The sequence below is a fragment of the Heliconius melpomene genome, chromosome 5 (assembly GCF_056956725.1).
Source record: "Heliconius melpomene rosina isolate 202511_hmr_F chromosome 5, ASM5695672v1, whole genome shotgun sequence".
NCBI lineage: Eukaryota > Metazoa > Arthropoda > Insecta > Lepidoptera > Nymphalidae > Heliconius > Heliconius melpomene.
In genome coordinates this window covers 6,742,219-6,758,116 of record NC_140393.1, presented here as the reverse complement: position 1 = coordinate 6,758,116, position 15,898 = coordinate 6,742,219, and the positions used below count along the sequence as shown (strand labels likewise).

General features: G+C 31.0%; 2 protein-coding genes across 4 annotated transcripts; one reads left to right on the top strand and one right to left on the bottom strand.

The window, feature by feature from the left end:
* The first annotated feature begins 186 nt into the window (after nucleotides 1–186).
* On the top strand, nucleotides 187–14,304 carry LOC146539096 (uncharacterized). 2 transcript variants are annotated; one of them, XM_085185962.1, is made up of 6 exons: nucleotides 187–412; nucleotides 753–1,144; nucleotides 9,444–10,002; nucleotides 10,395–10,910; nucleotides 10,993–11,204; nucleotides 13,765–14,304. In XM_085185962.1, exons 2-6 carry the CDS (start codon nucleotides 755–757, stop codon nucleotides 13,990–13,992), a joined length of 1,905 nt encoding a protein of 634 aa, XP_085042088.1. In that variant the 5' UTR covers nucleotides 187–412; nucleotides 753–754; the 3' UTR covers nucleotides 13,993–14,304. The 2 variants fall into 2 exon arrangements, with proteins under 2 accessions (XP_085042088.1, XP_085042089.1); XM_085185963.1 differs by lacking the exon at nucleotides 187–412 and having other exon boundaries at nucleotides 639–1,144.
* Nucleotides 1,409–8,593, bottom strand: LOC146539097 (carboxypeptidase B-like). Of its 2 annotated transcripts, XM_085185965.1 has the most exons (10): nucleotides 8,434–8,593; nucleotides 5,261–5,521; nucleotides 4,692–4,883; nucleotides 4,478–4,597; nucleotides 3,959–4,092; nucleotides 3,407–3,567; nucleotides 3,002–3,127; nucleotides 2,808–2,904; nucleotides 2,171–2,317; nucleotides 1,409–1,748 (listed from the first exon to the last, which is right to left on the bottom strand). In XM_085185965.1, exons 1-10 carry the CDS (start codon nucleotides 8,552–8,554, stop codon nucleotides 1,509–1,511), a joined length of 1,599 nt encoding a protein of 532 aa, XP_085042091.1. In that variant the 5' UTR covers nucleotides 8,555–8,593; the 3' UTR covers nucleotides 1,409–1,508. The 2 variants fall into 2 exon arrangements, with proteins under 2 accessions (XP_085042091.1, XP_085042092.1); XM_085185966.1 differs by lacking the exon at nucleotides 4,478–4,597.
* Nucleotides 14,305–15,898: the final 1,594 nt, after the last annotated feature.

The following is a 15,898-nucleotide window of genomic DNA, read 5'->3' as shown; positions in this document are numbered from 1 at the left end:
TATTTTTATAATAAAAGCTCTCTCTCTCACTCTCATTAAATTACTTCTGTTTGTCACTTTTCCAATTTCTGGTATCTGATCTAGTATTGAGTGGCACTCGAAATGTGAGGCAAGCATGAGACGACTCATGCTTGCCTCGTTACCATAACGAGGATATAAAAAAAATACATGAAATTTTCATTTCCCCGAGTTCAAATGGAATCCATAATCTGTCACGTTTTCAATACGCTTGTAGCTATGCTTATCACTAATCTAGTAAAATTGAAATTACTTTTATTTTTGTATTTTATGAAATATTATAAGTATAAAATCAGTTTTAATATGCAGTAAATATAAAATTTGTATTAACTCATACTTCTGCATGATTTTTTAGGATGATAAAATCAGGAGCATATTAAAAAATTAACTGTAGGTAATAAATAACGCTTCTATCAACCCTATTTACGGAATTTTATTTTTAAGAAGTAAAGCGGAGACGCTTTGTTCAATATATCATTATGTCCAATCGTATATTTACCCTATCATCTCAATATCAATACAATTCCTTTATCCTTTCTATCGTAAATCCTAAAATCATGAAATTAATATTCATGGAGGACGTTAAAGTCTAAGGATTTTTTAACCTATGTGTTGACAAATGAAAATGTTGCTTAGCAACGGCTGGCTAGTGACAAATTGACAATATTAAACAACATTTTCAAATGAAAACATTTGATAATTGTTGTAATTCTAATTTACTCCGTTTATTATAGGTATGGCTGAATTTGTTGTACATCAATCAAATAAAGAAATGCCTTCTAATGACAATAGTACCAAAGAATTTTTATTCCATGAAAATAATTGCATGGCATATAAAGACAGTGATGAAGAAATTAAGTTGATATTTAATGAAATTAAGAAATTGTCTGATGCTAAGAATAATGATACAGAAATTGGGGAAGATGTTGATGATGTAGAATTAATTCTAAAAAGAGCTGAAGATATTGCCCAGGAGACTGAAAATTTATTGAAAAGCAGCCCTGTAGTTGCTGCTGTGAAAAGTGGTCGACAAAATATTGTACCAGGAAATATACCACAAATAAAAGTTACTCAAGCCAGTGATAATATTGTCAACTTGGAATACAATACTAACATTACAGCAAAGGTAAGTTTTTATTTTCACCTGTATTCACCATAAAACAGAGTTAGCAGAAGGAAGCTTGTCTTAAGATAATCTGTACCCTACTGTCCACCAATTTTGGAGACTTTACCTGATGAATATGGGAACTGAACACCTTATTTTGTCTTGTTACCAGAAAAATAAAATGAAAATAGTTCATTCCTATAAACAGGAATTAAACCCACAACCTTAGTATTAACAGCCAGAAACTGTGACACTGCACTAGAAAAGGTAAATAAAACGCAATAATAATTATAATCTTAAATTTAATTATATAATATTTTAAAAATATTTTGATAATGCATGATATCACAACCTATGTTAAAAATAAATAACTACATAAAGTAAATTATACTTTAGCAACTTGAGCAGCAAGTATTCTTAGTCCAGCTATTGATTCCCTACCGACTGGTTCAATATATGATGTGGGTAAAACAAAACCGTAGCGACCAGTGTCGCTCAGTTCAACAGTGTATGCATATTTAATTCCTTGACCTTTGGCCCAGTCATCAGAACCTCCTGAGGCTGGGTATAAAAGTCCACTTGATGAACCAACTGAATATTTTGAACCACCTGTCTGTTCTATTGCCTGTAAAGAAAAATAAAATATATTTTTAAAAATAAATAAAAATTTAAATGTAGGCTGGGATTCAAACCTGCATCCTTTAGATTCTGTTGGAGGTGTAGTTTGTAAATCAATGCTAATTATTTTTATTATCAGCTTCATGCTGTATCCCACCACACAGCAGGGGAGGCAGAGGGAACCTAGTGTTAAGACAAACCTTTCCCCACTTTCTGTCGAATTTTTGAAGGCATTGCGTGTTGAGTGGCAGAACTCAACGCTGCGCTTTGCCTCGACACCAGAGCGAAGAAATGGAAATATAAAAGTAAATAAATATTACACCTCCTCGAGTGGGGATCGAACCCACAAACTTCGCGTTACAGTCACACACTTGTGCCGCTCCGCCAAAACAGCCTCCAAAACATTAATAATTGATATGATTAACTTACTGAAGCAATATTCTTTCCAAGAACATCTAAATCCTTGTGATCAGGTGGCACAACATTGTCATAGCCCCAAGGGTACAATAAATACTGCCCGTAGCTGTGGTATGTTAGATATGCTGTGAAGTTAGCTGCACTGTTTTTGATGAATTCCTGGAAACAATTTTGTAATGTAATGTGTTACTATTAAATTATAAGGAGTCTTTTCGGTTTCTGTTAATTATTTAAAATTTTAGCATAAAATTTACTAACATATACACATTTAAAAGTTTTTAATAATAAAAGAAATGTAAAAATAGTAATATGTATTATAGTCAAGTTAATGTGTGAATTTAAAGAGTAAAAGTTTTAAATTATTACGCCAATTGATATTATTTCTATTTTGATAAATTTTGAGTATTTAAGAGTTTCAAAGCCACTTTTCTCAAGAGTTATTGTTATTGTAAAAAATAAAAAGCAGAGAAGAATAATACAAAATAATCTATATATTTAATAACCTTTTAAAATACAATTATGTAAATAATCACACTTTAAAATATTTAAAGTGTTTTTTTATCTAATTACCTACATAAAGGATAATGCATATGCTTATAATGAAGTGTCTAAGTGGCACTTATAGAGTTTAGGTACAAGATTTACTTACCGAAACAGCTTTAGATTCTGGTTCAGAAAATGCCCTAGCTCCTCTATATATTTCGCTGCAAGCATTGCTTGATGAACCTTTACCGCCCCAACGATATCTAGAATATTTATAAAAAATTAAAAATAATTATAAGTCTTGTTTCAATTTTATTATTTTGGACATTTTTTTATTATAATCGATAATATAAAACTTACCCGAAGTTCCTGTTGAGATCAGTGCCAGTACATAGTCTAGAAGACGGTCTTCGGTTTTTTCTCCACAATCGATCTTTTACGTGTGTGTATTCATAACCATCTGGGTTTACAACTGGCAGGAAATACCTAAGAATAACAAAAAATGTGTTAAAATATATGAAATTCTTTAATAGACATAGTATATTAGTAGATAGGTGTAATTTAGAATAATAATTAAATGTATGCTTGGATAAGTTTTTAAATGATTTTTTATATAATCGAAGTTATTTATTGGAAAGATAGTAACTTTCTGACACCTAATACGCAAGACTTTAGAGAGAGAATTAGATACGTTAAATGGAGAAAGAAAAACAAAAACTGTCTATAATATCTATAACCACGAGAACACTACCACCACGTACGTACCAGTCAATATTTTTGATATCATCAGATTCTTCCTCAAAATTCTCCGCAATTTGGTTGATAAAATAAGTAACAGTAGCCGGGCTTATCCATTCCCGAGCGTGAATGCCTCCATCGATAAATACTGCTTTATTTGTAGATTTACCATTAGAAATTCTGAGTACCTATAAATTATATTTTAATTAGTTTTTTTCAAGTTTTAAACTTCATATTTTTTTTATGTTTGATAAAATCTATTATCTCTATATCCCTCACACAGCAAGGAAGCAGAGGGACGCTACTATTATTATAAATTCTGGAGGCATTGCGTGTTGAGTGGCGGATACCAGAGTGGATACCTCGATACCAGAGCGAAAAAATAGGCATATATATTTAAATAAACATTTCATTACCTCGAGCGGGATCGAACCCACAATTATATGGATATAATTTGTGTTCTGGTGGTTGACTATAAATACTTAATACTTTTTTATACAATTATGAATAAATATGATGAGAATAAACATAGTAAGGTAAATTTCGGCAACATTTTAGGTACTAGTTGTGGTTACCAACCTTAAGGTCTCTTCCTTCATGAGACTTTCCTATGGTATTGACGCTTATTATCTTGGGGTATGTCTTGGCTAAGTAGTCCATGAAACCGTGGATGTCTTCGAGCCTGTGATATTGCTTCCACGTCATCCGGTGACCTGCCAGTAGAAAGAGACTTTTGAAATTTCTATCTCTTTCTATCTATGTATATAGAAATTTCTTATTTGATTTTATAAGCTTTCAAGGTTTCATATAAAGTTTGAGCACATTTTGCGTATGTTTAGTTTTTTAATTATTCACAAAAAAAATTGTTAATGAATAGGTAATTTTTACCGTAGTTCCGCTTTTAGTGTTTGCAACGTCCTCATTATTAACAAAACATAATAAAAAGTTAGTTACGAAAACCTATTATAGGTATATTTTATAAACAATTAAACATGCCAAAATTCCTCTACCGAAAATGTGAAGTTAATCCACATACAACATAATAATATTCCCACAATAAAAACATAGAAATAATTTGACTCCTATACATGAACGAACCCCAATTCGCATATGGCCAATACTCCATGGGCATTTTAATGGAATTGTAGCCCATATAGGCACGCACCAAACCTACCCGCCGCAGATTGGCCCTGTAACGCCAAAAATTGAAAGCTCTCGCTGCAACAAAACCACATCAACCCTTGGAATATTGATATGATATTCATTGATCTTGGGGTTTCCACATTCATATAATACTTCGAATATCACGAACCTCGTCTATCCTGAAGCTCGATCTCGTTTTCGTCTAACGGTGGGTTCTCTTCGTCTATTCTTTTCTGCAAGTCCTCAATAACGACGTCATATGAAATGTTTTCTCTGTTAAATACTCTAGTTAAATTTTGAATAGCATTTGGCTTCACAAGGACATCGACGTAGGTGTGATTACCACCCCAAGTTGTTATAACTGTAAATTTATAAAAAAAATTATAAAATGTTTATGAAAAACGAATTAACTAACTAGGTACTAATTAATGTAGGTATGTAAATTTTTTTATCTATGAAATACATATAAAATGTAAATTTTCTTATAGATTTCAATTATCCGCCAAGTTTCAAATAAAATGCAGCAAAAATTATGCATAAATGTTCATATCTTTTCTTATTAGCTTAGAAATTTTATTAAGAGACTATGACTGGAATATTTGATATTAACTTCAGCTTGGTCTTGACCGACGGACAGTATGATGAGAAAGCGATCCTAAAAAGGTTCCTTTTGTATCTTTTGAGATACGGAACCTTAAAAACATTAAAATTGTCCATATATAAAAATGCAAAACGTACGATTTCTACGACGAAGTCTTCCTAGAATTCCCCTTACGCCGGATTTCTCCGTTGACACTTTCCACAATTGCGCGCCCGAGTAGTCCACTTTCGTGTCGACATCAGTTGCGGCTTTCGCGAGTATTAAAATTTGTTCTTCGACTTCATCCTTGACTTCAGCTGGTGGGTCTTCAACTAAGTTAGTGCTGAGAGTTTGTTCTGTTGTGCCGTCATATTCTGGTTTATCCTGAGGCTGCTTTACTTCACCACGTTTGGGCCATTCTGTTAATTATATGAATATTATAGTGCTAGATTAAAATTTAAAATTCCTCATATAATTTCCTAATCCTACAGGCAAGCATCAAGAAAAGATATTTCGTAGGAATCTACGGAAATTTTATGCTTTACGGCATTCGGCAATCCAAATAAACGAAGTTGCATACAGCAACTAGTATTTGAATATATTGTTTTAGGTCATTCTCTATAATTATTAATAATCAAGGTATAAGTAATTTTAATGATTGTGGTGTGGTTCGCTTCGAGGGTCTAGTCCTAGTGCTAATATAAACGTGAATAAGTAATTATACAGCCTCATCATTGTTACAGTATATTCCTCTTGCTGCAGCACGCCGTGACCATCCTTTTGTTTAATACGAGGTTTTAACTATTCAATTCTCGATGATACGATCTTTCTATTGTTTTAAATGTATGTTATTTATTTATAGAATACTAGGTACTTTAAATAAAATTTAGTATTTTTACATTTTATTTATTAATAACTAGCGGCCCGCCCGCGGCTTCGTCAGCGTGAACTACGTTATTATTAATTTCTGTCTCCATGAGTACCTACGTCCTATAAGTGACGTCCATGCAAAATTTGAGACTCCTAGCATTTGTAGTAACGAAGTTTCATACAAACTTTCAACCCCAAAAACAACCCCTTAGAAGTCGAATATTGCCAATTCCCGTCTTAGCGAGCACCTACGTCCTATAAATAACTCCTATGCAAAATTTCAGATTCCTAGCACCGTGTAGTTTCTGAGATTTAGTGATGAGTGTGTGACCTTTCGATTTTATATATATAAATAGAGACTAAGGGTGTCCGAATAATAGAAATGGAAACGTATATTCTAAAAACGTATGTAAAGAATTTTAATTCACTATCTTCTCCATTCTAACGTGCCATATTCTTCTAACTACGCCGCTACTCTGCGTGATTGACTTATTTGCTGTTTCCGTATCATATGTACCTACCTGTATGTAAATACTATCTAAGTGGATAACGGTTAAAGAAACTAAATAAGTGTGTTACTATAAAACATGTTTAGAAACACTATTGTTTGCAATTTATTTTATTTACAAAGTAATTCGATAATCCGAAAATTCCGATAGTTTATAATGTATTAAAATATTTTTGGATATTTACTTTAATATATGTATTTTTTTTATATATAACATTTTGAAGTTATTTTGAAGGTATATTAGTAGGCAATATTATGGGAAAAAATTGATTTAATTGAATGATGATGATTTTCCATCCGCGATATACAGTTCTATAAGGACGTTAGGAAAATCCAATAATGTCGGTTTATTGTATATCTACATATACATATTAATATCGTCCTTGGAGTCAGAAGTGGCGCAGGGGCAAAAGCACAAGTGTGCGAATATAAATGCGACTAGCTTTGGAGTCGATTCCCCCTCGAAAATATTACTCAGAACCTCCTCTATTTTGAAGTCGGTTAAATATTTAAGCGCAAAGAAGCAAGGAAATTAATATGCGCAATGCTTCCAAAATTTGGCGGAAAGTGGGAAACGGAAGTGTCTTAACGGGAACATAGTGTCTTAACACTTGGTTTCCTCTGCCTATTCCTGCCTTGACCAGGATATACCGTGAAGCTAAAAATAATATTGTACTGTTCGTATATATAAAAAAAGTGAAAATTATAATTCTACTTTTAAATGATATATTGCCTGGTATAAATGAAAACACACGATTAGCATGCGGCCCTAGTCCTCATACGACACGTTAAATGACTTTCTCTGACCAAGTCTCGATTTCATTGCGGTTCCACTGATCTGGCTTTAACGGTTCTACATCAGTATTGTACTTACATATTAAGGTTTTTTATAGGTTTTTTTTTGAGCTTCACGCTTTATCCCGGAGACAGCAAGGTGAGGGAACCTAGTGTTAGGACACATCGTTCCCCATTTTCTGCTGAATTCTAGAGGCATTTTGTATTTAGTGGCGGAACTTAGCGCCGTGCTTTGCCTCCACACCAGAGCGAAGGAATGAAATTATATTTTTTTTTATTTCATCGAGTGGGGATCGAACCCACAATCAGTCGCCTTTACAGTCACTCTTTGTGTCCCCTATATTTATAAATTGATGATTAAACGTTGTTTTGTATAAGTTTTTTTTTTCATTTATTATTCATACCTATATTTTATTATTTTATTTTCATTCATATAGATATTATACTTTTTTTTATATAAAGTATTTATATATTTGTCATACTATTGTATTTATATTTTTCATTTAAAAACCAAGAGTGGTTTCCGCAGATTCCAATTTTTCATTTCGTTCACGTATCCTGAAGGTAACTCTACCTCCGGAAGCGTAACTATTATTTCCTTTGTTTTTGATTATAAAACTTATCACATTTTCTTCCTTCTTTATAATACAAGTGTAATATGTATTCATTTGATTTATTTATTTACTAACTTAATAGGTATGGGGGGGGGGGTATTAATAAGAATATTATGAATGCCTTTTTTGTTGAGGGTCTCGGACGAGGCATTTATTAAAACCGACTAAATCGTGAAAAAGTTGAGAAACCTATATTACAAGGGTAATATAACATATAATTGATAAATATTGGTAATATGTAATTGATAATTTGTGGGCAAATATTCAAATTATCATATCTTGCTATGCTCTACCAAGGATCTATTTTATTTATTAAAAATTAGGGTTTTTTTTCTAGAATATTTAAATGTTACGGAATTTTAGGTGTACGTGGAGAATTTTAGGGATTTACTTAAATTTTAATAAGTGACTTGAAAATTTTGCTTAGTAGAGTTTTGATAGAGCAAAAGTCTAAGTTTTAATAGGCACATACATTATATGCTTTAAATGTTTAAACTATAACAAACAATAAGACAATATTATAATAATATTAAAGTTATATTACCTTTTCCTGGTTCGAGATCGTTGATGACCGGAGTGCAGGTAGCCGCCGCGGCGACCACTAGCAGCACAAGCGCTCTTGACCACTTCCCCATCTTGACTGGCGGTGGACGACGACGTCCCATACATAAACACAGCCGTATCTATGCACTCGTGTGCAATAAGCTCTCAAAGCTAATTCATTGCGCAATCATTGTTTTAAATTATAAAAATCTAAATAAGACTAAACATTAAGTTTATTTTGATAAACGTATGTTGCGTTGCGAATGTGGAGAGCGGAGTGTTTTAGCACTAGGTTCCCTTTGCCTATCCTGCTTAATGCGGGATTGTTATATTCTATTAATTACGTGGTAAATATTGATAGTAGCCTAATGTTTTGCTATATGCTATACTATATACTATAGTATATACTATTCTATATTATAGTAATATTTGTGTATGTACCTACTTGTTGATAAACGGCAATACCAGTTTGCGTTCATGATATTAAAATTAATTCAATTTTATGTGATTCATATATTAGTATGGGTTTAGTGAGAAAACGAGTATTAAATGAACATATAAGAATGTTTTTAAAGATTAAGGTTAAACTGCTACGCTATGAGTCCATACGTTCTAAATACCATTTGAACTAAATACCTAAAATGGGAGAGATTACAGGAAATAACGCATTAATGTTAAAGAATATTGTTCAGTCATTTGTGTTTATTTTGGAACCAGAATGACAACCTTCTTGTCGTAGCAAGGCGCCATGCCCGGTCATTGCCTCTAAGTTGCAGTTATTTTATAATAACGAGAAACCGTGTTTACTGTAAACATGTTTTCTTCGTTCACTACCTTTTATTAGAAATTTAACATCTATTATTATTGAGGATTTTACAGTTAAATCCATTCTGGCTTCTTTTTTATTATACCTACCTACTCGTTTACGATTTTTATAGTAAAAACTTGTATTACAAATGATTCACATTTATAAAGTAGGTTTGGTCATTGTTTATTATTTTTATGTTTTAGGTCAATCAAAGCGCAAAGCAAGGCACTAAAGAAGGAAACGACATTCGGAGGAAGCCGAAGCTGAGGCCTTTTTCTGCTGGTGTCATCGATTCAAAGAAAAAAGAAGCTGCAAAAGTTGCCAGATTTGGAACTAACTCCCCAAAAAAAGCTCCCAATTGTAAACATGAATCCTTATTAGAAGAATTAAAAGACACTAATGAGCGCATGAAGAACTTAGAATTGTTAAATGTTCAGTTAACCGAAGACAACAAAGTTTTACGTAAAAAATTAGACCAAGTCAATGAGCAAAACTACCTAGCGGAATTAAAAGTGGCCGAATGTGAAAAATTTGTAGGTAGATTGTCAAAGGAATATGAAAATAAAAACAATGAATTGAAATCGTCCAAACAGAATGAGCAAAGTTTAACAGCTGAGCTGAGTAAAGAAAGAAATGAGAGAAAGAATATTACTATTCAAAGAGACAAGGAGGCTACAGTTATCCAAGATCTTCAGAGGCAAGTAAAGGAAATGGAATTGATACTAAAAAGAAAACACCCAGACTCCGTGTCAGCTTTAATAGGTAGTGAGTTTTCACCTTTACTTACTATGTGTTGTAAATTGAAGGTGAAAAAAGATTTAAAGTGCTAATTGATTGATTTCCTTTTAGATAAAAGTCGTTCAAGTATTTTAAAAATTGATCTATTATCTTAGGTTTGGTAAATTTAAATGTATTTATATACTTATTTAATTTAATTCATAATATCATTATTGAAATATACTCAAGTAGCAAATAGTGACTTCTACCGACTATGGTTATTGCAGATATCAAGTTACATTCAGTATCGTTGTCATAATCATATAAGATACGAGTATTGGAGGGAATATAAAATAAAAAGAATTCTAAATCTTTACGACATGGGAAATTACATTTTCCAATTATAACTTATTAAGCCACTTATATATTTCCCACAGTTGCATCAAAATCAACTTCACTCGAAGACAACAAAAAGAAATTGTTAGAAGAACGTATATCGAGATTGGAACAAGAACTAAAGGATAAAGAAAAACACTTCCAAGGCATATTACTTACGCTTCAAGAAAAATTTGGCGATATGAAACAAAAATATGAAAATCATATAATAGATGTTGAACGTCAGCTTATGGAGGATAGAAAAACTAATAATGAATTGAAAAATAAGATAAATAAAGCAAATTTGAACGATGTAGCTGTACAAACGGTAACAAGAAATGTACAGACGACTGCTTCTCAAACTTTAGTGAAAGTTGATAGGGCATCATCAGCTGTCAGTCGATTAACTCAAAATTCAGCATTAATATTTAATAAGCTAAAGGAAGACAGTTATTTAGTAGCAACTATCAAAGGCCTTCAAGCCGAACTAACAGTGAAACAGCGTACTATATCGAAAATTAATAGAGAAACTGAAGAATTGAGGAAAAATTTACGAAATTTGCAAAAGGAAAAGGAAGGTAAATCTCTCTTTTTTTGTATTTATTTTGCTAATATTATATACATATACTAATGAGGTAATATAAAATATGTTCGCTTCAGTATTACTAAACTTGAATCCTCAAAGAAAAACATGTAAGCCGGCAAAGTCTGCAGAAAATATATCGACCAAAGTGAACTTAGAGATGGAGGTCGAGCTAGGTGAGACGAGGAAACAAAAGGAAGTGTTAGTCGAAGAAAGGGTTGGATTACTGGCTTCTCTTAAACGTACTAATGAAGATTTAATAATGCTAAAAAAGAAGAGGATCCAAGATGTAAGTTATGTTTATTTATTGATAGCGCATTCAAGCAACCTTATTTTGTTTTCATATTAACTTTAGCCAAAAGATAATATATACTTTTTAATGTACTATTTTTTTAATAAAAAGTATCTTTTGTCCATCCTAAAACCTCTAAGAATATGTGTACAAAGTTTCATTATAATCGGTTGGGTGGTTTTGGCGTGAAAGTGTAACAAACAACCTTACATTCACAATTATAATATTAGTATATTAAAGGCAACTATTTTACACAGATATCCAAAGTAATGTGTTTTTAATGTTGGGTTCAAAATTTCTTAAATTTCAAATTAGACCATTTGTAAAAGCTTCAAATGAAAAGGGACCGATCGATTTTTACAGTTCGTTTTAAAATGTTTCCTCTAAAATATTTAAAACTTAGAGAAACGAAATAACTATTAGACATATATTAACAAAATATAACTCGACTTTTTAATGGACTTCTACTAAAGATTTTTCTATCTTTCCGTATCACTGTTGTTTTAACTTTTTCTTATAGAGCTAGTAGCTTATATAAATATATATTTTTAAACCCCATAACCTTTAACACTTATAATAATTTCGATTGTTACTTTCTGTTTAATATTGCTATTATATTTTATTAATACGTTTTTAAGAAAGTTTTATCGTTTTATTTATATTATTATTGCAACTAAAAGTAAATGCGTACATAATACGTCAGTTATTAATTTAGTCGTCCTCTCACATACACATTAGGTACTATATTAGCCCGAAGCTTCGCCCGCTTTTACTACACAATTATTTATTTTCTCATCTGAATTACTTCCGGGATCTAATAATATTATCCTTTTAAAGACAATATCCATACATTGATATTTAACGTTTTAGCCAATTTAATATATTTATTTTATAGCAATATTGTCATACATTACTTTATATTGACGTAAGTTTTATGAACAAATTGAAATAAAACTAACACTAAATGTTAAGGGAAGTTTGCCAAAATATAATAGTGAAAGCTGCATGTAAATCGGTTTAGCCGTTTTTAAAATTACTGGCACAAACCCACAGACAAACAGATAAATAAATTAAAAATCATTGTTTTGGACCCCACAAAATGGATGTCCCTGTTATTTTCATAGAGTTAAATTAAATTCCACCATTTAACACCAAATGTCAAAAATGCTGTCAAAAATGTAGAAAACGGAGTGTCTTAACATTAGGTTCTCTCTGCCTGCCCTGCTATGTGCAGGAGATGCGTAAATATTTTTCCTATAGATACTTTAAATCCGGTTTTTGATTCCATTGTACCTACATTGATAGATTCATTAAATGTGCAATTTTTTCCTTGTTTGTTATATTTATATATACATTTATATGGACACAGAATCATCTAAAAGGAATTATAGTACGCGTTTGAAGTTCACTTTTAGAAAAACCTTGTATTATTTATATGTGATTGTTAATAGTTAATGCTTTTGTCCTCTTTTAACGATAGATACCTATTGGGTTTTTAAAGATTCGTTTTTAGATAGAAATTAGTTTTTGATGTTAAATGTCTTATTATTATTATGTATTAGATTTTATATAGAATCTGATCAAAATATACATTTTGTATGCATGCTTTTAGGGATGAACAAGAAAATAGGGTTGATAATTCGGGTTGACTTGACAATTGAGTGTTTTAAGATTAGCTTTTTCTAGTTGAAGGGTTGAAAAAATATTTAGAGATCTACCTAGGTTCAAATTTTTACAAAATCAATTGAGCTGTCTTATTGAATTTACTTTTTTTTTCATAATCAACATTTATACATTTATTTATTTATTATGATTGCTCAAAATAAATAAATATTTCGTAGTAGGTATGTTTATAACGTGTTTTTCAAATTACAATAAACTTACACGTGCACTAATAAAACGACGCGACGGTCCACGTCATTGTCTAATATACTATTATGAAGTTTTGCCTTATAAATTCTTCGATTCAATTTAAGACGAAATTTATTTTAATAGTTGTGAAATTAATAATTACGAAATTATTTCAATATATTCATGGATAGGAAACAATTGGAGTTGAACTCTCTTATTTACTAGTAAATATATATTACCTATAGATTAAAATAAAAGTACTTTTTTGTATCATTTCTTTTCTGTACTCGTTTTTATGGATATACCAAATTTATATATAAATATACAATTAAGATTAGTATGTAGGTATATTGTACTTATTGTTTTATAACAATGAATGAGTTGAACGTGTAGCGTAGCGTACTCGAATGACGCACCAAAAAATATATATAACTATATTTTACATACTATTACATATGTACTTAATTTATTAAGTGAATTGTAATAATTTCTAGTTAATGTAAATAAGCGTGTATATAAAGGTTTTTTTTTTCAGATTTTTTGAAGTAAAATATAGCATAAAAGTATTGAATTGCTTGTGTACTTAAAGCTGGGGGGAAAGAAAACACAAATAACTCAAGTGGGCATCGAACCCACAACCATCAAACGTGCTCACTGTGCCATAGGCTAAATAAAAAAATAATAACAACATAATCATTGTCCACAGCTCCACACGTTACAATTGGCTCACGAGAAAGAACTAATGCAGATGAACATGCAGATGTACCCTTTGCAAGAAGAAATCAAACTGCTCAACAGAACTGTGGAAATTTTACAAGAAAGAGTCAGAGCGGCCGACGACAAAGTATTGAAGTACCAGTGCGATAACAGAAGTGAAGTGAACGCAGGTGGCGATAATAGAGGTCTTAAACTGAAGGAGAAAATGCAGAAATAGCCTCAGTTGAGCTGGTGGTCATGATTCTGATTGATAAATTAAGTTTTGTAAGGACTGGGCAGAGGATCTAGAGATGGGTCACTTCGTTTTTGATCTTTTCTACTTTAATGTTAATTACTTTATGGTTTGAGTTTTGCAATGGTGGCGTTGTCTTATGTTTATTGGAGGTTTTTTTTTTAGAGAAGTTTATCGGGAAAGGGGGGATATATCGGGACGTTAAGGTAAAATTGTAATGAAAAAATACTTATTATTTAGAACTAATCAATACCGTTTGATTCTTTTTCTATGATTTCTAAAATTGCGAAAGAAAAATGTCAGTTATTCAATATATATAGTTTAAACATTTTTTTATTATTTTACATATAGTCAATTAAATCATCAAATAAGTGATGTGGTTCGTAAAACATTATAATATTACAATTTAATATAATTTAGTTATTATTATAATGTATGTAGATATACTAGGGCTTGCGTGTTGATGTTAACAAATGTATTTTACTATTATTTATTAGTCACAAGTTACAAAAGAGTTTTGTGTTCTAAGTACGTAGGTATTGTTTTCTTTTTAGGGTTCCGTACCTTTTAAGGGGAAAAGGAGGATACAAGTAAATATTTCTACCGCATAAATTTAACCAGTGCCTTTGATTGTGATTACGAATTATTCAATATTTTTGGTGTAAAAGTCTGGTCTATGAGCGTAAAAAATATTTTTTTAATAATTATTATCTAAGTGACTGCTGGAGGTAAGGTTCAGTAAAAATAGGTTTAGTCTTGAAAAATTGCATCTAAAATCTATACTAATATAATAAAGCGGAAGAGTTTGTTTGTTTGTTTGTTTGTTTGAACGCTAAGATCTCTGGATATACTGGTCCGATTTTCTTTGTTATTGTTTTATATGAAAGCTGCATTCTTCAGAAATGCTATAGGCTATATAACATTACATTACACATATAAACTAATATATTTTAAAGTACTTTCTAATTTGACATGCAATTTATTCTGCCATGTTAATAACAACCGTCGCGTCGCTACGCAACCGTTACCGCGACATTTTGATATTCATCCTTATGAAAGTAAATATTATAGTCACTTTTAGCATTTCATCTAGATTGAAATTATAGTTTACTGTTTAACATACTAATAAATAATTAAGGAGATGTCACTGATTCGAAATGACTAGCCTACGGGCGGCATAGTATGACCGACGCGAAAATATTCTTATAGTTCAAGCAGGCGTAGCCGCGTCCGGGTCCACTAGTATTTAATAAAAATATAGTTAAATTATTTAACTATAGCTTACGCTTAAATAAAAAACGATTGTAATGTAGAGTCTTTATGTAAATTTGTTTGTAAACAACGTGTGTATAACGAAAGGTGATTCATATATTTTATTAAGAAGTTAATTGACTTGAAGTGTTATGTCATTTTTCATTATACATGTGCCGTAGTAGGATTTTTTTACTTAAGAAAAACCAATGACATACCTTCACGTTACATATTTCTATATGTTATTTGTTCTTTCTTATACTTAGTTGTAGAGTTTGAAGATTTAGTTTTTATACCATTTCAAAGTGTAAAAAAATATAAAATTAAGTGACCTTTATTCCACACTAGCGAAATCATGACATTTTATATATATACTAAAGACACACGGCTTCACTTAAGCATATTTTTTATTATGCTTATTTTTATGGAGTATTTTTATGTTATAACCAAAAGATATTTTATTTTTAATAAAAAGCATTCCATGTTCTTTCTAATACCTCTAGCAATTCGTGCACAAATAACAATCGGCTGAGTAGTTTTGGCGTGAAAGCATAACAAACAAACTTACATTCATATTTATAATATTAACACCTAAGATAGTAGAGATTAAAAACTGATTTTTGACATTTTAAATATCTTG

Bases quoted from the DNA above. Each gene is read 5' to 3' on its own strand.
- LOC146539096 (XM_085185962.1), top strand. From the start codon at position 755: ATGGCTGAATTTGTTGTACATCAATCAAATAAAGAAATGCCTTCTAAT. The intron at 1,145-9,443 runs GTAAGTTTTTAT...TTTATGTTTTAG, and splicing joins ATACTAACATTACAGCAAAG to GTCAATCAAAGCGCAAAGCA. The intron at 10,003-10,394 runs GTAGTGAGTTTT...TATTTCCCACAG, and splicing joins CTCCGTGTCAGCTTTAATAG to TTGCATCAAAATCAACTTCA.
- LOC146539097 (XM_085185965.1), bottom strand. From the start codon at position 8,554: ATGGGACGTCGTCGTCCACCGCCAGTCAAGATGGGGAAGTGGTCAAGA. The intron at 5,522-8,433 runs GTAATATAACTT...TATAATTAACAG, and splicing joins CGATCTCGAACCAGGAAAAG to AATGGCCCAAACGTGGTGAA. The intron at 2,318-2,807 runs GTAAGTAAATCT...AATTGTTTCCAG, and splicing joins CAGAATCTAAAGCTGTTTCG to GAATTCATCAAAAACAGTGC.